The sequence below is a fragment of the Jaculus jaculus genome, chromosome 1 (genome assembly GCF_020740685.1).
Source record: "Jaculus jaculus isolate mJacJac1 chromosome 1, mJacJac1.mat.Y.cur, whole genome shotgun sequence".
Classification (NCBI taxonomy): domain Eukaryota; kingdom Metazoa; phylum Chordata; class Mammalia; order Rodentia; family Dipodidae; genus Jaculus; species Jaculus jaculus.
This window is the reverse complement of record NC_059102.1, coordinates 121,341,070-121,368,216: the sequence shown is the minus strand read 5'-3', so window position 1 is coordinate 121,368,216 and position 27,147 is coordinate 121,341,070. Positions and strand designations below refer to the sequence as shown.

At 46.1% G+C, this 27,147-nt stretch overlaps 1 protein-coding gene across 10 annotated transcripts in view; it reads right to left on the bottom strand.

Moving 5' to 3' along the window:
- Positions 1–27,147, bottom strand: part of Palm2akap2 (PALM2 and AKAP2 fusion) — a 544,596-nt gene that overhangs the window by 22,663 nt on the left and 494,786 nt on the right. For all 10 annotated transcript variants that reach the window (XM_045153745.1, XM_045153748.1, XM_045153746.1 and 7 more), the window contains one exon: positions 11,398–13,816. In XM_045153745.1, coding sequence (XP_045009680.1) covers positions 11,398–13,816 — 2,419 coding nt within the window. The remainder of the gene's footprint in view (positions 1–11,397; positions 13,817–27,147) is intronic.

Sequence of the window (27,147 nt, the reverse complement as noted above, 5' to 3'; positions counted from 1 at the left end):
CCATCACCCACTCCTACTTAAAAAACAAACCAAACTGAACAAAACACCCACCCAATGACGTGCCTTGGCCAGGGCCTCAGCCAGTGACCTTTCTTCATGCACTGGGGCAAGCTGGCCAATATCTGAATCCACTCAGAAAGCCCCCTGGGCTATGCACTCCATTTCCTTTCTTCTCAGAGAAAGGGAGGGACCTGCTTTTCATCCCTGAGTGCAAAGTGCTGCTCTAGCTGTGACCCCACCCCACCCCATGAGCTGGTCCTGCTTCTTTCATCCCCTCCTTTGAAGGCCTGGGGTGGGACTCTTCAGATCAGAAGTATAGCTCAGGAATGGAGAAATCACCCTGCCTGGTGAAACAAATCTGAGAAACTCAAAAGTGGCTGCCTCCAAATACACCAAGGGGGTGGATGAGCTGCTGGCACGGGGTCTCCCCTGCAGACCCACAGGGAAGACCCAGAACTCCAGGAAGAGCTCGGCTTCTCCAGCAGCTTAGCTTCAGATAAAAATCTAGCAGAAAATAAAAAGAAGGAAGCTCATTAAAACATTAAGAGTGAGAGCTGGGCAGGGCTGGAGAGATGGCTTAGCGGTTAAGCACTTGCCTGTGAAGCCTAAGGACCCTGGTTCGAGGCTCGAATCTGCAGGACCCACATTAGCCAGATGCACAAGGGGGCACACGCGTCTGGAGTTCGTTTGCAGTGGCTGGAAGCCATTCTCTCTCTCTCTCTATCTGCCTCTTCCTCTATCACTCTCAATAAATAAAAATAACAAAAAATTTTTTTTGTAAAGAGTGAGAGCTAGGGGTGTAAGTCAGGGGCAAGGTAATCACCCAGTATACACAAGATCCCTGTCACTACAGAAAGTCACAGACATAAAGGAAGGAAAAAGGAAAAGCTTGGTGAATAGCAATCCACCCACCAAGATCACTGTGCTAAAATTATTACTGCCAACATGGTGGGCTTTTGAGATTCTCTCAAAGCAGGGGTTGGAACACTGGGAATTTTAATGTCACCCAATGCATTTGATGATGGACAGTCATTCACTCACTCTCTCTCTCTCGTTTATTAAATATTTATTATTTATTTGAGAGAAAGAGAGAGAGTCAGGGAGAGAGAGAAAGAATGGGCATGCCAAGGCCTCCAGCCACTGCAAACGAACTCCAGCTGCATGTGCCACCTTGTGCACTGGTTTACATGGGTCCTCATAGTTGAACCTGGGTCCTATGGCTTTGCAGGCAAGCACCTTTACCACTAAGCCATCTCTCCAGTGCTCCCCCTCTCCCCCTCTCTCCCTCCCTCCCTCCCTCCCCCCCCTCTCTCTTTTAATAGCTATTGAAAACTTTTTTCTAGCCACAAGTTCTATTAGGGAAGTAATTCAAAAGAAAGTTCTCAATGAGAAATGAAAGCGACTTTTTTTTTGGTTTTTCGAGGTAAGGTTTCACTCTAGCCCAGGTTGACCTGGAATTCACTATGGAGTTTCAGGGTGGCCTCGAATTCACAGCAATCCTCCTACCTCTGCCTCCCAAGTGCTGGGATTAAAGGCGTGCGCCACCACGCCCGGCTGAAAGCGACTTTTTTTGGTGCATATGTGTGTAGTGTATGTGTGGTGTGTGCTTACTTGTGTCATATGCACACATGTGCAGATGACTGCACACACGTGCAGAGGCCAGAGAAGAATATCAAGTGTCCTTCCTCTATTGCTCATCTGCATGATGTTTTGAGACAAGTCCCTCATTCAACCGAGAGCTGCTATTTTCAGTCAGTAAGGCCCAGCAAATCTCTCATCTCCACTCCTCACAGGACTGGGTTATAAATTTGAATGGCCATGCTCAGCTGTTTTACACAGCTCCTAGGGAATGGAACTCAGATGGCCTCAGGTCCTCTTATCCCCTTCATGCTTGCAGAGCAAGCACTCTTGTCCACTGAGCCATCTCCTCAGTCCCAGAAAGCAACTTCGTGATCATGCTGAGTTATTTATTTCAGGTTGATAGATGCTGCAGCCAAGCAATGCACCTGTGGCTCTGCCAAGATTTCTAGTCCTTTCCCAACAGTAGCTGTGATTTCATCAGCAGAAATTCCTACCAGGAGTCTTAAGTTCAGGACACTGGCTTAACTTCTGTGAAGTTGGTATGATGTTATTTCCAGTTTTGCTAGTAAGGATGGGTGTACGAAGATGAAATGAGCTAGGCAGCATTGGAGTCAGGAAATGAATGTTACATATGAATCCAGAGGTAACTGGCCCATTTATGCAACTGTTTTCCATGAATGCCTTTTGAATACAAGGTCTAAACTTATTTTGGGGTAATGGGGGGGAAACTGGTGATATCTGGCACAAATAAGCTTTGTGCAAATTCTAGGTTTACCTTTAAAGTCACGAGGAACAAAATCCCATCACATGAACCACAAAGGATTCTTAAGGGGCTCTCATGGTCTGACCTACACTGTCTGCTTTGCCCCCTCCTGTCTAAGCCCCCCTCTACTAGTCTTTTGCTCCCTAAGTAGAGACTTATCCACAAAGATCAAATGCATTTGAAATGCCAATCTCTGTGGCTAGCAAGAGACACAGCCACATCCTGCCTTGGCTCCAGCATCACAGGAGACATCCTGCTCCCAAGCTGGCTTTGATTAGCTCACAGGTCTCACAACAGGGATCTTGCGAGAATTAGATCCTTTGATTCATTTCTGTTTTGTCAGCTCAAGGTTGTGTTTCCTTTGTATACGGGGCTGAGTCTAATTGCATGGAAAGTACTCCCCTCACTCAGAGCATGTGTCATTAAGGACACCATGTGATGGCCCTTGCAACCAGGAGGCCACCCAGCCACTGGGATTGAATTGCAGAAAAGCCAGCATAATTAGCTGGCAGAACCTGCTTATATAGGAAGGAGGTATTTTTTTTTTTGGGGGGGGGAGGTTTCAAGGTAGGGTCTCACTCTAGCCCAGGCTGACCTGAAATTCACTATGGAGTCTCAGGGTGGCCTCGAACTCACAACAATCCTCCCACCTCTGCCTCCCGAGTGCTGGGATTAAAGTACACCACCACGCCCAGCTATATGGGAAGGAGTTAAATCAATGGAAGACACCTGCTTTTTCCAAAGTCCTGCTATTTAGAGGCCAACAGACTTATCCCAAAAGACAACTTGAAGTCTATACCCCCTCAAGATGGAGGCTGAGAGGCTTAATTATGACAGTTACCTTCCAAACCTTTGAGGACAATGTCCAAAAGGAACTGTGAATTCTATAATCTGAAAAGTCTACTTTGTATAAGATACTCCCACCTCTTGCCAAACGCTGCTTCAACGCAGGCTTTTCCCATCAATTCATTCTGAAATATTGCACATGTTTGGTTTACACACAGGTACGGATATGTGCACATGTGTGGGGGAATGAGGAGAATACTGAGTGTCCTCCAGTGTGGCTCAGCCACACGTTTCCTTGAGGTGGAGTCTCTCCCTGAACCTACAGCTGCCGTGTTTGGTCAGACTGTTGACCAGCAAGCCACAGAAATTCTTTCATCTCTGACCCCCACAGGGCTGAGGTTCCAGGCATGCGTAGTCACAGCTACCTGTTCATACGGGTGCTGAAAGATCAGACTCAAGCGAGCCAGGCCCTGGTGCTTGCAGGGCAAGTGCTCTTATCTACCAGGCCACCCCCTTACCCTACTGGGTACTTGTGAAAGAAACACAATCCAGGGATCCTTGGACAGGAGAGAGCAACAGAATGGAATCATGATGCTTGATGACTACCAGGGACCAAATGTTGTCCTTGACCTCACCTCACCACACACGTGTGTGGCCTATAAGTGGAGTGAACACTCACCCCTGCTCTTCGCTCAAATCATGAAGTCAATTCTTGGTTTGTATATCCAGTTCTTTCAGAGAGTTCAGGGAACAAACCTGACTCTGGAGTGAATGGCTGAGCTTCTTCGTGGGGAATGAACTTGTAGAAAGAACTCACATGCCAGCCAGACTAGACAGCTAACATGGACTGCCTGAGATGCTCCACCCCCTCATGCCACCTGCCTACATCTTTGGACAGCGCCAGCAATCGAACCTATTTATTATATTTAATTAGGACGCTGGAATTCAGTTCTGCCAGTACCAAGGGAGCTGTCCAGGTCATCCAGGTCACTCTGTTTCTTCTCTGCAAGTCAGACTCATACATACAGGTAAATGCAAACAGAGAATCCTAGAGCTACAGCGGTTCCCAAAAAAGAACCCGGAAATGCAGAAGTCAGACCCAGGACTAAAGAGGACAGTGACTGACTGAGCTCAGGGACCACAGATTAGGGAAGGCAGTGTTACTGTGCAGGTGGGCTTAGCAGAGGTGCAGAAGAGGCCTGGGGAAGGAAATGGATCTTGGAGACAAATGAGCCTGGAGTTGAAACCAACTCTCCCCATTCCTACCTGAGTGAGCCCAGGCAACCTAACCGTTCTGTAATCCAGTCTTAATTACTCAAGAGGAAATTCGATTACAGGTACACAACCCTTTACAACTAATTACAAAACCCAAAATAGCTGTGAAAATCAATTTTCTTTATCCAAACTGACAACAGATAAATAAATGCCTTTTCTTTGGGAGGCACTAAGTGTGGGCTGAGTAAGGTGCTTGCCATGTGCCTCAGACTGGCCTTGAGCTCCCCTGTGCAGTTCATATCCTCTAGATGATCCTCTTGCCTCAGCCTCTTGATTGCTAGGACTTCAGACATGTGCCACAACAACTGGCTACATTTTATTGTATGTGTAAGACTTATAGCAAGCATAGCCTTCCACCACTAAGAGACCGCTGCAGATACTCCAAAGTCACGTGACTCAACACCCCATATCTACATTTTCACCACCCTCATAATGCATCATTGCCCCAGCAAAATCACCTGATTTGACAATTGATTCAACATCTGGCACAAAACTAGAAACTAGTTCAGAAAACAAAGCTATTCATTACCTAACTGAATTTCTCTGACATACTTAGAACCCAGACATGAAACCAGGATGTTTGATAATAGACACTATAGACACAGGCACTGAGGTGAGCTCTGTCTGCAGGAAAAGATATAATTCTAACTTCCATTAAAAAAATGTTTAGGCATCTTTCCTCTGCCCTCTCCTCAAAGGTCTGTGACACTAGTGTGTGTGTTTCTGCTTCAAATAAGGCTCCTATACCTGCCAAAGTGTTTCTTTCTCTACTCGCCACCCCCTGACCCCTGCATGCCACACTGGGAATCAAAACCAGGCTGGCACATGCTATGGAAGTGCTCTACCACTGAGATGCATTGTTATCCCCCCCCCCTTTTTTTGACTTATTTGAGACAGGGTCTGCTAAGTTATTCAGGCAGGCCTTGAACTTGTGATCCTCCTTCCTCGGCCTCCCAGTAGCTGGGGTCTGTGCCACCAGGTGCAACTTCCAGTGTGCTTCCCTCATGTTCTTCTATGTGCCATCAGCAGAGGTCACATGTGTGTGTGCATCCTAAGGGGGTACAGAAGCACTCATACAGAAAGAGCGTACCTGAGGCTGTGGAATATTCTCACTCAGGCAGGAACACCAACAGTTCATGGTAAAGTCGGGATGGCTCAGAACCATGTGGACATAATTACCTCTCTGAAAGCCCAGACTGGCCATGGGATGAAGTCTAAAGCCTTTAACATGACTGATACAGCTCTTTGTTGTCTGTCTCTGAGTCAACTTTTGTTTTGTTTAAATCTTTGCCTTTAACCCATCCTGGCCTTAGTAAATGTCTCAAATATGTTCCAAGTCTGTTATTCTTCCTAAGCCTCTCTGGGTGCCCAACTTTCTGACAGGGACACTCTTCCCTGGCCTGCAGCCCTTCATTCCTTCAGTTGTCAGCCTTGGGGGGGGGTAGTCCTCCCCACCCAGAAGAACCCTTTCCCTGACTTCCAAATGGCGAGGCCTTACTCTTCTGTATTCCCACAGGTTCTCATGCTTGTCACAGAACTGCCACATTTGTTGCTAGTGTTTTCCTTACTGAACCAGAGCTTCCTGACAGCAGAAAACGTGTGGTTGTTTTACCTCTGTACGAACAAGCATCACAAATTCTATTCAAGTGCATCTTCTTTCTTTAAAGGTCAAATAAGAATCAAGAAGGTGGGCTGGGGAGATGGCTTAGCAGCTAAGGCACATGCCTGTGAAGCCTAAGGACCCAGGTTCGATTCTCCAGGTCTTACATAAGCCAGATGCACATGGTGCTGCATGCATCTGGAGTCCGTTTACAGTGGCTGGAAGTCCTGGCATGCCCATTCTCTTCCTCTCCCTCTCTCTGTCACTAATAACTAAAGAAAAAAAATTAATTAAAAAAAAAAGAATCAAGAAGGTAAAATCTCCAGGTAATGGTCTGTTTAAATGATCATATCTTCCTACACAATTCAATCCAACACCATTTGATGTAACCACCTCTCAAAGGCCCCTTCCTAACCAGGTGTGGTGGCACAGTCTTTAATCCCAGCCTTGGGGAGGCCAACGTTGGAGAATCACTGTGAATTCTAGTCTAACTTGGGCTAGAGGGAGATCCTGCCTTGGGGGGAAAAAATCCCTAAAGCAACAAAAAAGGCCCTTACCTCCTATCATTACATTGTTGATTCAATTTCAATCTTTGAATGGAGTGGAGGCAAGCATTCAGAGCCAAGAGAGCCAGTTCAACAACAAAAAATATCCCCATGAACTTGACAACTGAGACTCTCTGGGAAAAGCCAATTTCTTGCTGCTAACTATGAAAACAAGTATCTTTTCAACACCTAGGGAGTGCAGTTTGTCTAGATAATTATCAATGGGAGGAATGTGTATATCTCTCCTTCCTTATCACATCTTGCTCTCAGTGGATTCAGCATGTCACCAGCATGATTTCCACCAGTTAATAATAGCCAACCTTCAATCTTGAGTCACAAGACAAACCAGCTGAGTCACTTCTGGCAGGAAACGTGTAGCAAGCAGTACATAGAAACATCAATATCTCATTCACAAAACTAACGGTGGAGATAGCAGTTCTGACTCTGGCCATGAATTAATTGCTCAGCTTGGTGGCTCAGACAAATGTGTCAGCATCCTCTGTGCGCAGGAACTCAGGCTGGCGGGCCAAGCAGTACAACTGGTAGGTATAAGGGAACCATGGTACCTGACTTCTGTGTGAGCAGAAGGTGCCATGTGCTCCATGCGAGAGGCTGCAGGTGTCTCTGCCGGCCTGTATGCATTAGTATCACTTACTTAACCAGTAGCTCCTCAGCTTGGCCTGGAATCTTAACCAGTAGCTCCTCAGCTTGGCCTGGAATCTTAACCAGTAGCTCCTCAGCTTGGGGTGAAATCTTAACCAGTTGCTCCTCAGTTTAGGCTGGAATCTTTGTACAAAGACTCTCCCAGCCCCAGGACAGAATGCTCAACAGCCATCTCTGTACCAAGCCAGTTCTTAAGAGACAGAGGCAGACAAGGACACACAGAGAGAGAACTTCAAGGGACACTGACAACTAAGAGGCCTGGGAAAAGCTAACATCTGTCTAGCTGCTAACCATGGACAACCTTCCCTGAAAGTCTCACTGCCTCAGGCACTTAGCTGGCTGTGGCCTGTGACCTGAAAAAATTAAAAACCCATCAAGAATGTTTCTGTGCTCCTCTTCCTCCTCCCTTTCCTTTCCTTCCTGAACAATTCAGTCCAAGAGTCATTAGGTGGGGCTGAAAAGCAGGGTGCCTGCGGTGGGATGGGAGGAGCCACAGTGACCCATGGGGTATGCTGAAGCTACAACAGAGTGAGAAGGGGAAGGGGACAGCAGTGGGCCAGCATAGGACATCAGGGCCAAGTGAGGTGAGCTTGATGATGGGAGTAGCAGTCACCACCCAGAAAGTAATGTTGGTGTTCAAGTTGGGTGAGGAAAATGAAAGCGTATGCAGAGAGGTTTGAGCTCTGGCAGGGTCCCTGCTGCCCATTCAGGTCAGTTGCTTTTGGTTGGGCTGTCTGGTTGCTCCTCTCTGCCTGGACCCATGGGAGCAGCTTCTCCTGTCTTTGATGGCACTTTCCCCCTGGATCTGCAGGCTTGAAAGGAATCCCTTACTCCTATAGACTGTGTCTGGTTCGGATGTTCATCAAGCAACGTAAAGCTGACTACAACATTAAAGATAATAGAAACCAGGCATTTTATTATCCATAAGTAGGCTATAAATATGGAAAGGGAAGGGGCTGGAGGGATAGCTTAGCAGTTAAGGCATTTGCCTGCAAAGCCAAAGGACCTCGGTTTGATTCCCCAAGACCCATGTAATCAGATGCACAAGGTGGGGCATGCATCTGGAGTTCGTATGCAGTGGCTGGAGGCCCTGGCATGCCCATTCTCTCTCTGTGTCTCTTTCCCTCTCTTGCTTTCTCAAATAAATAAATCAATTAAAAATTTTTTTATTACATCAGAATTAAAAGATTTCTTGGTGAACTCATGTTTCCTCAGTATAACCAGGTTATGATAGATAAACAGATAGGTAGATAGGTAGATGATATACTTAATCACTAATTCTGTCCATTGAGTGTGCCTGGAAGCAGTGACAATCCACGCTACTGTGCATACCTAGCATGCAGATCTTGGTTTGTATACACAGTTCCCCAATAAAAGAAACTCCAAACTCTTTGCAGGAAGGATGGATTTTGAGACTGGGAAAGTCTGAGAGGAATGAATGCCTTGTAATCCCAGAAAGCAAGGACACACACCAAGGACCACATGGCACCTCAAAAAGACACAGAAGTTAGCTTGAGAACTCCTATGAGCCATATCTGAGCAAATCAAGGAAGAAATAATATAAAAAATGATAAGTGATCAAATATAATAGGAACCCAAGCCAGGCATGGTGGCACACGCCTTTAATCCCAGCACTTGGGAGGCAGAGGTAGGAAGATCTGCATGAGTTCGAGGCCACCCTGAGACTACATAGTGAATTCCAGCTCAGCCTGGACCAGAGTGAGACCCTACCTCGAAAACCCAAATAAACATAAAAATACCTACATATATAATAGGAACCCATGAGGCCATACTGATGTAAATAAATAGTAGATTTAAAGCCTGGTATTGGGTGAGATTAAAAAATTACATAATCCTCATGTATCTCCAGACAAAATATTAACTACAAAAGGGAAACAACTGTCATATGAATGCTTTGCATTCATGTCCTCAGTCAAATGGCCAGAGCAAATACCTATCCCCATCCTGGCACAAACTGATACCAAGTACTGTCTGCTTGGATACAATGAAGACACAGCATCAGTTGTGTGTGGTGCTCCACCAAAGATGCATGACCTGAATGCAGTCACATGAAAGCATCTGGAAGACCCAGATTGAGGGGCATGCTGCAAAACTTGGGGTAAGAGGCAGCATGTTGTAAATTTACTCTCAAAAAGTATAGAATAAATACATATTTGTGATATAATTGAGAACTTTTTCTTTAGGTTTAAAATTATTTCAAATTTTAAGAACTAATAAACATGACCTTGTGTCACTGTGATAAAAGCCAGCATCAAGTGACTTCACTAAGCTTTGGATGAACCAAGTTAAGCACTAACTTTAAAGCTTTTTTTTTTTTTTTTTTTAAGGTAGGGTTTCACTCTAGTCCAGGCTGACCTGGAATTCACTACGTAGCCTCAAGGTGGCCTCGAACTCATGGTGATCCTCCTACCTCTGCCTCCCCAGTGCTGGGATTAAAGGCGTGCACCACCACACCTGGCTTACTTTAATGCTTTTTAAATGATCTCTACTGGAAGATAGGCTTCCATAAGTCCATTGTGGATCAATACTTTTGGGCTGGAGAGATGGCTTAGCTGTTAAGCACTTGCCTGTGAAGCCTAAGGACCCCGGTTTGAGGCTTGATTCCCCAGGACCCACATTAGCCAGATGCACAAAGGGGCGCACGCATCTGGAGTTCATTTGCAGTGGCTGGAAGTCCTGGCATGCATGCCCATTCTCTCTCTCTCTCTCTCTCTCTCTCTTTCTCCCCCCCTTTCTCTGTCGCTCTCAAGGGTGTGGTGACGCATGCCTTTAATCCCAGCACTCGGAAGGCAGAGTAGGAAGATCACCGTGAGTTTGAGACCACCCTGAGACTATATAGTGAATTCCAGGTCAACCTGGGCTAGGAGACACTACCTCATAAAAACAAACAAACAACAAATACTAACATGATCACATGCTTGGATTTCAAGATTATAACAAATTGTTACAAGAGGCTCTGTTTTGAGATGTGCCTTCACGTAGCCTAGAGTGATCTCAAACTTGCTATGTAGCTGAGGATGACCTTGAACTTTTCCCTCTGAGTGCTAAGATCACAGGCATGTGCTACCATGTCAGGTTGATGGAGTGCTAGGGATTGTACCCAGGGCTCTGTTTACTTAATAGGTATGCATGCTACGAACTGAGTTTCATCCCAAGCCCATAAACGCTTATTTTCAGTGCCTGAACTTAGCAGGGCAGATGACAAGGAGCCCATGGACTTACTTTGAGCCCACTCTTAGTAGCGGTGTTTCTCTAAGACAAGACAATCCCCAATCATCATCATATCCACATGGGAAACAAGATCTGTTGGCCACACTGTTTCCGCAGGGACTGCCCTGATTAACATCAGTCATCTATATGAAGGGTTCAAGAAAGAGACTGCACGACAATGTGAAGTTGTGTCTTGGCTTGGCTCTAAATGGGTCAGATAACAAGAATGGATGAGAACGCTCCTGACCCCAGGTATCACCATGCATTGCTAGAAGATGGGGACACATTCTGAGAAATGCCTTGTTAAGCCATCTTGCGATTGTGGGAACATTGCAGGGTGTGCTTTCAGAGACAGGATGGCTGGCTAGGATGCCATTAGACGATTTCTTAGGGACACTATTACACATGTGGTCTGTCACCAACTGTAACATTGAATAACACATGGCTACAACTGGTTTGGGATGATGTAAAGAAAGTGAAACCCAGTAACATAAAAGTTGGATAAAAATATCTTCAGTGGGCCAATCCACACCAGAGTCACGACTATCACTGCTGGAAAGAGAGCCAGCAACCCAAAGGGGTTAGATGGGTTCTTACCCATCCTCCAGATTGGATGGGTTTGGTTTAATTCCAAACACTGAACAGCTCAGACACAGACCACACATATGGGCTCATTCTGATGAGTTCTAGGCCACACAGAGTCCCTCTTGCAGCCAAAACAACTCTCAAAAAAAGAAAGAGCGAACGAATCCACATAATAAACCACAACAGAGAAGAATGACAGGCAGGGAGCTACTGCATCTGCTGGGAAATAGCAAACACTATCCAGGCTTGATGTCCCTCTAGCAGACACCCAGACTCTGCTGTTACTGAAATCCACTCCCCATGGAACCCTGCAGGCTGGCATCCGATCTTGACCGCATCCATGTACATGGGATGTAGAGGTCACTCACCTGGGGCGGTTTTGTAGCAGGAGCTTCTAGAAGGCAGTGATGATGAGGCATTCCTGGCCCTGGGGCTCGGTGCACTCTGCATGACCTGTCTTTGTCTCTTCAGCTCCTCCTCCCTCTCCTGGGCTGCTCGGATCTCTTCTTCGATCATGGACAAAGTCCTCTGCTTCCGGGATCGCAGCTTGAAGGGCCCAACCATCACATCAGATTCTTGAGTAGCCAGGAGGGAGGCTGTGCTTCTCAGCTCGGCTGCCTCGGAATACTTGCTGAAATAGCCTCCTTCGGGCCTGGTCTCCTCCATGTTGATGGGGCCACTAGGCTGCACAGCGGGCAGTGGCTGGGAGGGCCCCGTTTCCCTGAGTGCCCTGTCCTCCACAGGCAGAATCTTTGGTAATACATCCCTTTTCTCTTGAACAGGAGAAGACACCTGAGGTGGCGCAAACATGTTCTGGGGCTTCTGGGAGCTGGGAGCCCTGCTTTCACCTTCCTCTTGGGTTGTTCTGGGTCCCTGACGTTCTGGTCCTTCCTTGATGGCTGGGGGTGTGTCCTTATCCACCTGCTCGGCCATAGCTTGTTGAATAGCATTTTGCACCAGGAGCCCAGCCTGATATTCTAAGGGGTCATCAACTGTCGGAGAGCCGCCCAGTGTGGAGGAAGGGGAATAGAAACCATGGTCGATGAATGACTTGGAGACCCCTTCTCGGCTCTCTGAGGGGTTGTCTGTTTGGGGAGTCTGAGGCAGAGAGAAATCAGCCAGGGAATTTTCCTGGAGCGCGTTGGGTGTCTCATTGGAAGCCCCACTATCACTGATGTTGTCCATGCTGAAGTCGTTGGACAGGGTCTCCAGGACAGTGGTGTCCTGAGACCTAACTGACAACTCATCCAGACCTGAGTCAAGCTCCTCTTGGGTCAAAGAGACATTAACCGATCTTGAAAACTGATCCAAAATGCCATGCTCATCATCCTTGACCACGGTAAGGACAGCTCGGGCACTTGTGAACTCTCCATCTTCTCCCCACAGTTTAGCTAAGGGCCCGTGTTTGGAGGGCTCGCTGTAGGGCCCTTCCTTTCCCTGAGGAGCACTGCTACCTGGACCTGCTCCCACAGACTGGCTCTCTAACACACAGGCTGTTTTTGACCCCTTGGCTACTGATGTACCACCGTCTTCTGGAAGTGACCCAACCGAAGCTGGTCTCAAGATGGTCGGTGGCTTATCTGAATGGATGGATCCCAGAGGCCTGTAGAAAGGCTTGATGGAGAACAACCTCGGTGTGCTCTGGCCCTTTGCCAATGTTTGCCTGGAATTCTCCATCTGCTGGAACTGCTTGCGAGCAGCAGAGAAGTCAATCTGCTCTGTGACAATGTCCTTAGCAATGCCAGTGCCACCAAGATGTTCCTGAGAGGGAGCAGGGGCTGTGCAAAGCTGCGGAGGGGGCTGCTGCTGCTGCTGCTGCTGCTGCTGTTGCAGCAGGAACTGCTCCTGCTGGGCCCTTTTCTCCTTGCGCTCTTTGTACTTCTTGTGTGACTCCAGATGCTCCTCGTCCATCTGCTCCTCAATGGTCTTCTCCTGAGGGGGATTCCACCACTTGGCTGCGATGCCAGGGTTCTTCTTCATGGCCTGACTCCGGATAAGCTCCCTCCGCTCCTTCTCCAGCTCCAGCATCTCTTCCGAGGGCCTCACTTTCCTGACACAGAACTGTTCCTTCTCACGCTCGTCTTCCTCAAAGAGCCTCGAGGGTTTCTTGTCCTCATGGTAGGCCCGCAGCTCGAACTTGGCCTCCTTCTTCAGCGTGGCAAGCGTGAACTCCCCATCTCGGGAGGAGCAGCGGGAGCTGGTGGAGGAGCTGGGACTGGCAGGGGCCTGCAGGCTGCTCCCCAGCATGTCCGGGGCCTGGGCGGGGGCGTGGCCGTTTGCTCTGCCCCCCTCTGCCATGGTGTCAGAAGGGCTTCTACTGAGCTCGATGTGAGGAGGCACTTGCCTGCCAGCTGTTCTCTCAGCAGGTTCTGGCCGGGTGGCTGCGTGGGCAGGTGTGTGGGCAGGTGGACTGCTCACCAGGACAGCGGCACTGGGCTCTGGAGAGGAGGTTCCGTTGTAAGTTCCATCCAAGGCAGAATCGCAGCAGTTGGCCTCCAGCACCTCGTCTAGATACTGGATCTCTCTGGCCACATCATGATCCAGGGACGCATGGTGATCACTGAGTAGGCCATTATGGGGGGGCAAATAGAAAGGGGAGGAGTGGTCCATGGGATGGGGGGCAGAGGTGATTCCAGGAACACTTTTACATTCTGTAACAGATACCTCAATTTCCATGTTTTTGTGATCTGGGGAAAGAGAGCTGGTGGCAGGCTCCAGGAGACTGGCACCACAGTTGTCTTGCGTATTCCTCAGCTGGTTATCATCCTCGCAAATCTGGGGAGGCTTCTAGAATAAAGACAATACAGAAGAGTCAGGGTCAAATGCTTATTTGTTATGGATGCTAATGCTGAGAAAGTCACTCATGACAGAAAAGGAAATGGAACAGAACAAGGACACTTTATTCTAAATAAAGATCTCGCTTATATTCCGTGAGGTAACAGGTCCCCAACTCTCTCAAAATCACTCTCTCAAAATCTATAGGCTCCATTTTGTCCACTGGGTGTTCAACGCATGCAAGTTCCATTGAAAAATGTTATCTTCTGGGGGGCTGGAGAAATGGCTTAGCACTTAAGGTGTTTGCCTGCAAAACCAAAGGACCTAGGTTCAAATCTCCAGGACCCACATAAGCCAGATGCGCAAGGGGGCGCATGTGTCTGGAGTTTGTTTGCAGTGGCTGGAGGCTCTGGCACATCCATTCTCTCTGTATCTGCCCCCCCATCTTTCTCTCAAATAAATAAATAAATAAAATAATTGTTTAAAAAAAGAAAAAATGGGGCTGGAGAGATGGCTTAGCGGTTAAGCGCTTGCCTGTGAAGCCTAAGGACCCCGGTTCGAGGCTCGGTTCCCCAGGTCCCACGTTAGCCAGATGCACAAGGGGGCACACGCGTCTGGAGTTCGTTTGCAGAGGCTGGAAGCCCTGGCGCACCCATTCCCTCTCTCTCTCCCTCTATATGTCTTTCTCTCTGTGTCTGTCGCTCTCAAATAAATAAATAAATAAATAATTTAAAAAAAAGAAAAGAAAAAATGTTATCTTCTAGTGCTGAGAAGATGCATCACCCTTGCTATGCAAATCCAGGGCCTGAGTTCAATCCCAAGCACCCATGAAAAAGATCATACATGCTCATGCACACCTATGGAAAGCAGAGACAGTAGAATCACTGGAGCTTGCTGGTCAGCCAGCCTGACAGAAAATAGCAGCCCCAGGTTCAGTGAGAAGTTATCTCAAGCAAACATGGAAGGGTGATAGAGGACACCCCTATTCTCTTCTGTCCTCTGTACACGTGCATATAGGGTGGGCACATCTGCACACATACATGTACATACGTTATACATACATATCACACCATGCATACTACAATATATACATGCCAAAACAGTTATCTTCTAAAGTAGAAGAAATGATAGGGTTAATACACAAATTATTTCATTGTGAACTGCTACAGGCTTTGTAATAGGACTATTTCTATAACCCCAGATTATTTTGTGAAAAAAGGGTCCTTATGCAAGAACAATTTGCCTTCTTAAAAACACATGATTTGCCAGGCATGGTTACACACCCCTTTAATCCCAGCACTCAGAAGGCAGAGGTAGGAGGATCGCCATGAGTTCAAGGCCAACCTGAGAGTACATAGTAAATTCCAGGTCAGCCTGAACTAGAGTGAGGCCCTACCTCAAAAAAAAAAAAACAAAAAAAAAACCATGATTCTCTGCCAGATGCAATGCAATGATTCCGGAGGCAAGGAACTTTGGGAAAATCTTTCCATAACAACGTACTAGAAAAAACAGAAGATCCCTTCAATGGCCTCTTGCAGGCTACAGGGCTCCATTGCCGTGGCTGTAACTGACCATGTGCATTCTAAACACCAGAACCAAAGCCACTGACTGCAAAGTTCTGTTCTCCAGAACTGTGTCCACACAATGCTCCTCAGTTCTGTCACTTTGAAATGCTAGTGGCCAATGGCACCTCCCATTTTCTAAAATGCTTGCTGTATAATAGCTCTATTTGTGGTTAACAGGATGTCTCTGAATGCATCATTTTCCACTCAGTTGTCTAACACATGTAAATTTGTTATTATGCTGGACATCTACTTGTTGCTCTGATTTTTGTGTGACAGGATCCTATGTAGCCTGGGCCACATGACTTTGAGCTTCTGAGCCCCCGCCTCCACCTGCAGAGTGCCATGACAACGAGCACACACCACCATACCCAATGTTATGCTGGGATGAAATGCAGGGCTTCGTGCGTGCGAGGCAAGTACTCTGCCAACAGGCGACCTCACCAGTCCCAGCTCGTTACTTCGTGAGATTAATGTGTCAAGTTGTAGGGTGAATTTTTTTCATATCAAAGGATTGTAGTTTATCTCAAAAGAATACCAGCAGTGAGTTACAAACTTGATTTGAGGATCTCCCTTCCACCCTGGTCAGCTCTGTTTTCCTGTCTCAAGTTTAGTGTGTGCTTGATATTGCACACAGGGTTTAACACAAAAATGTCCCACAGGTTAATTTTTCATTTAAAGTTTTCAACAATTTTAAAAGCTTAGGACACAAGCTTAAAGTATGATGATTTTCAGAGGATTTATTTCAAAACCATGACAAGGAAGGTACATCATTAAAGTCTTGTTCATGAGATTTAGAAGCACGGGGTTCCTTTTGTGCTCTGCATTGCCCTAAGTGTGGAAGAAATCTCAGGTTATCCATGAACTGGAGATGTGGTCACATTCCACAGTCCCCTACAAACTTAAATCAAGTAGGTAATGCAGATTTCTTTTATCCCTAATACTAAGTAACTACAAGCATTTCTTCTTTGTCAATGCCTTCTGGCAGCCTCTGAAGTTTTTCCAAACTAGTTTAGTCTTTGTCAAAGTCTGGTACTTAATGCAATTAGCATTTATAAGCATGAGGTCCTTTGGGTTTTCATCCACACAAAACAAGTTACAAACACTAACATCATTTTAAAGTAGTTTTATGTATCATTCAAAACAGTGGGCTTTATTGTGACATTTGCATTCATCTGAGTCACCAGGCCTTGCTCACATTCATCTCACCCTCTCCAACCCTGTAACACTAATGCGTTCACTTTTACTCTTGACCAGCCTTAACTAGTGGCTCTAGTATCTTTAGAATGAACTAGAGTCAGGTCAAGTACACTTTTACTGCCATTTTACTCACTTATTTTCTGGTGCTGGAGACTAAAACCAGGGTCGTGTGCACGTTAGGCAAACACAATTGTTGACCTATATCCTCGGCCTTTCACTACCATTTTAAAGCCATTAAAGCTAAGGTTTTGTTTTGATGAGGTGACTGTTAGTAACTTCTATTCATGTTGTTAAGAATGACAGAAATATGATGGGGGTGTAGCTTGTGGAAGAGCACTTGCCTAACCTGTATGAAGCTCTGTGTTTAATTCCCAGTGGTAGCAAAAAAGAAAAAAATACATAGACTTTTAATGACTGAAATTTGTTGGCTGACATTCAGTTTCAAGTACATTTCAAGTACATTTCAGTTTCAAAGTTGGCCCAATCCATGGTAAATTGTTACTGAATAAACAGACAAATAAAGGAAGAAAAAACATTGCTGCTACAGAGAGTGACACACTGACTTCCCGCTTCCTCTGCACATGGCTGACTATACAATCCACTGGAGAACAGAGCCTCTTCCTTCCATCTCTTTTGACTTTAAAGAGGAAAAGATGGAAGATACTAGCAAGCGCCTGGGAGTAAAAATATGGTTAAAAAATCGAATAAAAATGAATGAAACAAAAGCATGTTAGAATGGTGAGGAGGGTGATGCCATATTAAAAGCAGCTAAATAAAAGGGATGGCTTAGCAGTTAAGGCATTTGTCTACAAATCCAAAGGACACAGGTTCGATTCCCCAGGACCCATATAAACCAGATGCACAAGGAGCATATGTGTCTGGAGTTTGTTTGCAGTGGCTGGAGGCCCTGGAGTGCCCATTCTCTCTCTGTCTCTCTTACCTCTCTCTGTTTGCAAATAAATAAATAAAATTTTTTTAAAAGTCAAAGATTGGGGCTGTGGTGATGGCTTAGCCTGCTAGCCTAGGTTCAATTTCCCAGTACCCATGTTAACTCAGAGCTTATTTGCAATGGCAAAAGGCCCTGACACACCCATACACTCTCCCTCTCTCAAATATATAAATATTTTTTTTAATTAGCAAAATGTTAATATTCTAGTACTTTATAAGGTTCTTAATACACATCTAGAACTGGGCTATTTATTTTATACTCTTTCTTTTTTGTTTGCTTGTTTTTATTTTGCTTTTTGAGGTGGGGTCTCATTCTAGCTCAGGCTGACCTGAAATTCACTATGTAGCCTCAGGCTGGCCTCAAACTCCAGGCCATCCTTCCACCTCTGCCTCCCAAGTGCTGGGATTAAAGGTGCGCACCACCATGCCTTTCTTTCTTTCTTTTTTTTTTTTATGGTTTTTTGAGGTAGGGTCTCACTCTAGCCCAGGCTGACCTGGAATTCACTATGTAGTCTCAGGGTGGCCTCGAACTCTCGGCAATCCTCCTACCTCTGCCTCCCTAGTGCTGGGATTAAAGGCATGCGCCACCACGCCCGGCTACCATGCCTTTCTTGTAGCTTAATATTAAATGGCACACATTTCCCCATGTGTTAAAAAGCCCTGGGTGAACCTCCACATGTTTGCATTATGTGGCTTGTAGTCTGTGTGGGTATCATACTGTGACTACATCTTTGTGCAGGTATTTTTGTCATTTTGCTTGGTTTTGTTCCCCCTTAAGTTAAATTCTAAGAACTAGAGTCAGCTGATCAAAAGTCATAAATAGTGTAAATACATTCTCCCATATCACTCCAGAACAACTACTTCAGAAACAGCCAACTGTGCCCTTTGGATTGTTTTTGTTTTTGTTTTTCATGGTAGGGTCTTGCTCTAGCCCACCCTGGCCTGGAATGTAGTCTCAGGATGGCTTCAAACTCACAATGATCCTCCTACCTCTGCCTCTGGAGTGCTGGAATTAAAGGTTTGTACCACCACGCCCAGCCCCTATGGATTTTTTATGACATTTTAGTTTTATAACTTTTTTTTTTTTTTTGGTTTTTTTTTTCGTGGTAGAGTCTCACTCTGGTTCAGGCTGACCTGGAATTAACTCTGTAGTCTCAGGGTGGCCTTGAACTCATGGCAATCCTCCTACCTCTGCCTCCCGAGTGCTGGGATTAAAGGCGTGTGCCACCACACCCAGCTTAGTTTTATAAATGTTTTAAAACAATATTTTTATTTATTTATTTGCAAGCAGAGAGAGAGAGACACACACACACAGAGAATGGGTGCACCAGGGCCTCTAGCCACTGCAAATGAACTCTAGACACATGTGCCACTTTGTGCATCTGCCTTTACATGGGTACTAGGGAACTGATGCTGGGTTGCTAGGCTTTGCAGGCAAGCGTCTTAACAGCTGAGCCATCTCTCCAGCCCAGATTTATAAATTTTAAAATTTACTTTTTGGGCTGAAAAGAAAAAAGAAAAAAAAATTGTCCAACATCTGAGCGAAGCTGCAGTGTTCTCTGTGGCTCTCCAAGCTTTGCCATGCAAGGTCCCCAAGAAGAAAGCCACCAGATAGTCAGCTAAGAAAGACAAAGACCCACTAGACAAGTCTGGGGCAGGACCAGAGGAGGTTCAAAAAAAAAAAGGCAAAGTTCAGGACCAACTCAGAAACCTTGTCCTGTTTGATACAGCTATTCCAATAAACTCTGTAAGGAAGACCTGAGAGACTGAGGATCCCTGGTTCCCTGGCCAGGGGCGGCCCTTCAGGTGCTCCTTAGTAAAAAACTTAATAAACAGGTTTCAAAGCAGAGAGCTCAAGCTATTTATACCAGAAATATCAAGTGTATAGCTGCCGCAGCTGTTGGCAAAGATGCATGAACAGGCTCAACTGACTGCATTTGGAAAAAATAAAAGCTTTATTCAGAAGAAGGAGGAGGAGGAGGAGGAAAAGAAGAAGGAATAAGAAGAAAGAAAGAAGAAGAAAGCAGAAGAAGAACAAAGAAGAAGAAGAAGAAAAAGGAGAAGAGGAGGAGGAGGCGCCAGTGTGGTGGCACGCCTTTAATCCCAGCACTCAGGAGGCAGAGGTAGGAGGATCGCTGTGAGTTCAAGGCCACCCTGAGACTACATAGTGAATTCCAGGTTAGCATGGGCCAGAGTGAGACCCTACTCAAAAAAAAAAAAAATAAATAAGCTTATGGTCTTCAGTATAATTTCAGATGATCTCTTGCCAATACATTTTGTTTTTTTTTTAATCTTTATTAGCATTTTCCATGATTATAAAAAAATATCCCATGTTGGGCTGGAGAGATAGCTTAGCAGTTAAGCGCTTGCCTGTGAAGCCTGAGGACCCTGATTCGAGGCTCGATTCCCCAGGACCCACGTTAGCCAGATGCACAAGGGGGCGCACGTGTCTGGAGTTCGTTTGCAGTGGCTGGAGGCCCTGCCGCGCCCATTCTCTCTCTCTCTGTCTATTTGCCCCTCTCTCTCTCTCCCTCCCTCTCTCTCTCTCACTCTCTCTCTCTCTCTGTCACTCTCAAATAAATAAATAAAAATGAACAAAAAAAATTTTTTTAATATCCCATGTTAATTCCCTCCCCCCCACTTTCCCCTTTGAAATTCCATTCTCCATCATATTACCTCCCCATCACAATCATTGTACTTACATATATACAAATCAACCTATTAAGTATCCTCCGCCCTTCCTTTCTCTTCCCTTTATATCTCCTTTTTAACTTACTGGCCTGTGCTACTAAGTATTTTCCTTCTCATGCAGAAGCCCAGTCATCTGTAGCTAGTATCCACATATGACAGAGAACATGTGGTGCTTGGCATTCTGGGCCTGGGTTACCTCACTTAGTATAATCCTTTTCAGATCCATCCATTACATTTTGTTTTTCAATCTAGACACTGAAAAGCATAAATATGAAAGAGGCTGCCATCCTGTGAGTTATACAAGAGCCAGTCTTGTTCTTCCTATAAATTCAGAAGTTTTTTCCAGAACTCTTCTACTTCAGAGGAGCCACAAGCTATTTCAGGGAGAAACACTTGGATGAGATAAACAATCTTGCCTTATTCAAAGATAGGCTTTAGAACTCTGGAGGTTTTGTAAAGTTAGGCAACAATTCTAACAAAAGAGCAAATTCCTGAGTCCTGCTCTCAGCAGGAAGAATTCACCTTCTTGCCCATTACCTGATGTGATCAAAGGCACCCATAACTGTACCAGATAAATGGGGACAAAGTTGGGAATCGGAAGTGTGTGGGATTAGACAGGAGTCTGGGCTGGTCATTAAATAACATCTTGTTAAACCCACCAATGCCCACTGCTCCCTTTGTAGACAAGCAGAGGCTGAATCTTCTCCCAGATACGGGGAACCCGATTACAGATTCAGACACAATGCAATTTGTAACCTTGTCAGAACAAGACTTTCTGAAATGAGCTACCCAGAACAGTCTAGAGGAATCAGAGCCCACTGCCTTTTCTAAGGTCAGGGTCTGTGGGTAATCTGCCTGGCCCAGCCAGCCCTCCAGGTGGAGCCCTAACACCATGGTACACACTACCTGCCCTGCCACAGGCCTCCTAGAAGAGCCAGCAGCTGGTTAGAATATCTGCAATTTACTCTGGAATCTTCTGGCATCTGTGTGCTTTGGAGATGAGTTTAAATTATATTCTAGAGGCAGACAGCCATGCTAATTTCAAGTCATGGTGTGGTTAGCTAGGGCTCAATCAGAAAGCCCACGTTCCACAGGTGCTCCATAGCACTTCCAGCTCCCTTAGACTCCTGATGACCCCTGTGGCTTTACTAATTGCCATAATTAAAGTGAGAAATAGGGTTTCACTGGTGAAATTAGTGGCGTGTCAATTAGCGTAATGAATGTGAGAAGCAAGCGAGATGGGTGGAGGCCCCATTTGTGGACTGGCAACACTCACCACTTTTCAGGAAGAGTGAGCCCCCGGCTCAGACCTTGCTCAACCTCAGGGCTGGGGGAATTGGAGGTCTGAGAGCTAATAGTTTCGCTTCCGGCCTTGGAGGTGGAAGTACAACACCTATTATCCCATAATAAAAGCCTGCCTTTGCAAAATTCATGCAAGGTGGAATTGGAGCTGCCAGGACCTTAGCTGAGACTTCTGTGAGATGACCAGTCAGTACTTATTTTTACAATGTTCACTTAATAAATGTTAGCCTGAGTGCTAGAATTTGGCCCAAGACCTGCTTTTAATATTGCCTGATAACCCATCTACATCTAAAGCCACCACTATTTATCAAAGAATAAAAAGCATGGGCTGGAGAGATGGCTTAGTGGTTAAGCGCTTGCCTGTGAAGCCTAAGGACCCCGGTTCGAGGCTCGGTTCCCCAGGTCCCACGTTAGCCAGATGCACAAGGGGGCGCACGCGTCTGGAGTCCGTTTGTAGTGGCTGGAAGCCCTGGCGCGCCCATTCTCTCTCTCTCCCTCTGTCTTTCTCTCTGTGTCTGTCGCTCTCAAATAAATAAATAAATAATTTAAAAAAAAAAGCAGTGCTGGGGAAATGATTTTGTGGTTAAGGCATTTGCCTGCAAAGCCTAAGAACCCTGGTTTGATTCCCTGGGACCCACGTAAACCAGATGCTCAAGGGGGCACATGCGTCTGGGGTTCATTTGCAGTGGCTAGAGGCTCTGGCACATCCATTCTCTCTTTCTCTCTGCTTCTTCCTCTCTCTCTCTCTCTCTCTCAAATAATAAATTTTTTAAAATTTATTTTTATTTATTTGAGAGCGACAGACCGAGAAAGAGGCAGACAGAGAGAGAGAATGGGCATGCCAGGGCCTCCAGTCACTGCAAACGAACTCCAGACATGTGCGCCCCCTTGTGCATCTAGCTAACGTGGGTTCTGGGGGATTGAGCCTCGAACTTGGGTCCTCACGCTTCACAGGCAAGCGCTTAACCACTAAGCCATCACTCCAGCCCAATAAAAACTTTTTAAAAAGCACTTAACAGTTATGTTAAGCAAATCACCATGGGTGAATTTATGACTTAGGAGCCACTTGTGGAGTGTAACGACCAGATCTGTGGTTATTTCTTGGCTCTGCCGAGAGATACGAGTTCATAAGACAATTTTGGAATACTCCTGCCAATGCAACTCTTTTGCAAGCAGGGCTAATAATAGCCCCCAGATATTTGTGATAATTAAATTAGAATAAGTATGCAAAAGCATTATGCAGAGTGTAAAGTACTGATGTTTGTTATTATTAAGCAATTTTAAACCAACATGTAAATGGCTAATATTACAGCTAATATTAAATTCTTTCTAGGAGAAGACTGACTTTCTTCTGAGAATTCAACAGAAGATGTGGAAGTTTTAATTTTGAGAAGAAAAAGCAATAAGCCTAAGATTGAAGGGAAAATTGAAGGAAATGGGGCTGGGAAGATGACTCAGCGGTTAAAGGCAGTTGTTTGCAAAGCCTGCCAGCCCCAGGTTCAACTCCCAAGCCACACACATAAGCCCAATGCAAAAGGTGATGCGAAAATATGCTGCTCAGGCTGGAGAGATGGCTTAATGGTTAACGCTTGCCTGTGAAGTCTAAGGACCCCGGTACAAGACTTGATTCCCCAGGACCCACGTTCATTTGCAGTGGCTGGAGGCCCTGGCACACCCATTCTCTCTGATCTCTCTCTCTGCCTCTTTCTCTCTCTGTCTGTTGCCCTCAAATAAATAAATAAAAATAAACAAAAATAATTTTTTAAAAAGGCATGGTGCTCATTTGTAGTGGCAAAAGGCCCTGGTGCACCCTCTCCCCCTACCCCACACACACAAGTACAAATAAATAGCCTACAAAAGGCTAAAAAGTTAGACCCTAAATTACCTCTAATTGCCCTAGTCTTGCTCCATACTCCTTCCTGGATCTTTTTTTTTTTTTTTTTTAATTCTTCTTTTTTTTTCTTGAGCTAGTCCAGGCTGACCTGAATTCAGGGTGGCTTGAAACTTACAGGGATCTTCCAACCTCTGCCTCCCATGTGCTGGGTTTAGAGGCGTGCACCACCATACCTGGCACACCCTGGATCTTTAAATGTTCATTTTAGTTGAAACTAAACACAATTAGACCATGTATTTACTGCTGAAAAGAAAGCAGAATAAAGATTGGAGAGATGACTTAATGGTTAAGGCACTTGCCTGTGAAAACTAAGGATCTAGGTTCAATTCTCCAGTACCCATGTAAGCCAGGTGGTACATGTGTTTGGAGTTTATTTGTAGTGGCTAGAGGCCCTGCCACACCCATTTTCTATCTGCCTTTTCCTCTCTCTTGCTCTCTCTCTCTCTCCCTCACTGTCTCTCAAATAAATAAATAAAATATTTTTTTAAAGAACGCAGAATAATTTCATAAAGTGTCCTTACAAGTCAAATCCTGAAGATGCAATAGAAGGGTCAGTCGAGAACCACCCAAGAGGTAGGTATAGCACATGCTTACCTAGCAGGTGAGGGGGCTGGGTTCCTCAGCACAAGGAAGTAGCATGGGGGTCACTTATGGTATGGAGGCGAGGCTGTCTCCATCCTCAGCACTCAACTAGTCATGTGTGGTGGTTTGGATGTGAAGCCCCCCCCCCCCCCCGCCCCACCAGCTTCATGTGTTTTGAATGCTTGGTACCAGCTGGTGGCAGTCTGGGAGGCGAAGCCTTGCTAGAGGAGGTGTGTAACTGGGGCCAGACCTTGAAGTGTGTTAGTGGAGCCCCACTGCGTGTTCATTAGTGCTGCTACCACCCTAATGTGACGTGATGTGGCGCCCAGCCTCGGCTATGCCATGCTTTCCTGTCATGATGAAACTTTCCCCTGAGACTAAAAGCTGAAATAAACCTTTTGTTCCCATCAGTTGCTTCTGGTCGGGTGTTGTGCCCCAGCAATGCTGGTGTGATCAGGGCAGCACGGCTAGCCTGTCCTGTAGGCACAAGTGCCATATCCTCATTTAATTATGGTTATTAGCCTGGTCACTTATCATGCCTCAGTATATGCACATATAGATTCTCAACTGATACACAGTAACAGGGTCTTTCTGATTAGTGGCAAAGGTGGGAATTTTACTGGTGTTTTAAGACTCCAGGATACTTGATCGATAAAAATACAGGGATTTTTCTCCTAAAATCATACCTGGCTAGTTAGTGACAAAGCTGATTCTTAATATCATCCCAACATGTCATTCTTAATAACAAAAAGCTTCCAGACAGACATGACAAGGTCAGGAAAAATGGATTGAGGGAATCTTTGTTTGGTTCTTTTGTTGATTTTTGATAACCTGAATCTCTAGAGATGAAAGGAGACTCAGAATTTGCTTTTAAAATCCACTGACTTCGACTGGGCATGGTGGGTCATGTCTTTAATCCCAGTACTCGAGAGGCAGAGGTAGGGGGATCGCTGTTAAGTTTGAGGCCACCCTGAGAATACAGAGTGAATCCCAGGTCAGCCTGGGCTAGAGTGAGACCTTGCCTCGAAAAACAAAACAAACAAACAAACAAACAAATCCACTGACTTCTGTCTTTATTCTGATGGAAAGAAAGATGGCCTCCCTTCTTACCTTGTACTTTATCTACCAGGCCCTGCAGTTAGAGACGGGACTCTGGGCATACATGTCTCCCTTCTGGGCTGGCACTGAGCTGAGTCTCTGCTGACAGTTTCTCAGAGGCAAATGACCACAACCCCCTCCCATACCAGAGTCAATGGCACAGGTGAGATTCTAGAAGCCTGTTTAGTTAGCACAGAAAATACAACACGGGGGACCCGCACCTGCAGAGAGGCATATCACTACTGGAAGGAACTTGAAGGAAGTACATTTTCCTCAGCAGTAGGACACCAGAAAGGTGCCCTTTACTCTAAGGACATCAAGAAGCTAAGCTGTCTATAATAAAGAGAGGTAGAAAAGGAGAGAGAGACAGAGAGGGAGGGCCAGGCATCTGAGCACTCACATCCATCTCTCTTCTCTGAATCCTGATCTGCTCAAGTGTGAGCAAGCAGGCTCACACTCCTGTTGCCACAGAAACAAGTTACTCTAGCAACCATGCATTTCCCATTAAGATGGCCTGTATCCCTTCAAATCATGAGCCAAAACAAACCTCTCCTACAGAAGAGGTGAAGGAAGAGGAGGAGCAGAAGTTATTCCTGCCTACTTCAAATGTGTGCTCAGTTCACAGTGATTCCTCTTCCTCATTACCATAAGGGTGTTCACCTCTTGACAGTGTCTAGGACCATGGCGACCTTTTGGGCTCCTAGCCTAAATGCACAACATGACCCAAATTGTTCAAACGTCAGGTGCCTGCTGCATTGCACAGCCAGGTTTCTCAGCTCTTAACAACCCAGATTACTTCCTGCTACAACCATGACGGTTAAATTAGAAATGCTTTTCCCCAGGTAGTAGGTGACCTGATCCTTTTAATCCAGTTATTTTTAAGTTCCATCAAAAATATGTACTCACTGTTGGCCTAGGAACAGAGGCATAGCTATAAAATGAAACTCCCTCATAGCTGGGAAATCAAAGGCCATCTCTGTCCCCTCTTCATACCCTCCCTCTCTTTCACAAGTCACATGTTTGGTAAGGAGGGCACAGTCGCTACACAGAAAAGAAGTGGATCACGTTTGGCTGCCTCTAGGATGGTTGTTTCTGGATTCTTAACTTTCTGAACAAAGATATCTCCATCCAATGGGAGAATAAAGATATCTCTCCAAAGGCAAAAGTGGTACAATGTGGCTACTGCTGCTCAGAGACCTCTGTACCAGCAGAACCTCCTCAGCCCTCGGGAATACAGGTAGAGGGGCAGGTAGGGAGTCTGAAAGGGAGACACTGAGGGGGAACAGACCTCAAGTGCTGTCCTGCAATACTGTCTTCTATCCATTCACTACCCAGAGATCCTACATGCTGGCATGTCTTTGCCTGGGGCCAAGTGGTGTTCCCAAGCTCACTGACTGCCCACTTCCCAAACCAGGAGCTGACAGCCTGGAAGGGAGGGATTATCCATTCACATAAAAGAGCAATCAACGGTGCTATAGCAACCACCACAGGAAAGAAGGATTGGCTCTCTTCTTCCACAGCATGAAGGGTGTGTGTGGGCTGCACAGCAGAGCCCATGGAGGGTCCCTAGCAGGTGACTAGTAGCTCCTCAGGCCTTCCTGGTGAAGGTAGCAGACTGGAGCATGGGCGGGTACCAAGTGGCTGGCCCATCCTCCCTAGAAGCCACAGAACAGGAATGCTAGCTTCCTCAGTTAATTTTGCTTGGGGGAAGTGCAGGAGAAAAGGCTACAACCTGGGCCACATTCCAGACCTAGGCAGCCTTTTCCTCTTCCAACCCCCGCCCCCGCCCCAACAGAGCTGCTTCCGGCCTGCAGAACTAAGGGCCTGTGTTAATTGTGGGAAACCAGGCACCAAAACACTAGAGACAGGGGTCAGATGCGCACCCCCACACCCCCTCCTGCTTTAAGGAAGTCAGGCTGCCAGACTTGCAGACCCAAGCCTTCCTGAGTGGTCCTTGCAAGTTAAATTTAGACTACCCAGGGCTCAGGTCATTGCTGTGACCCCTGAAAGGGGCTAACACTAACAATGCCTGAGTGTCCCTCCTTGGAACCTCCTACTATGAAGCC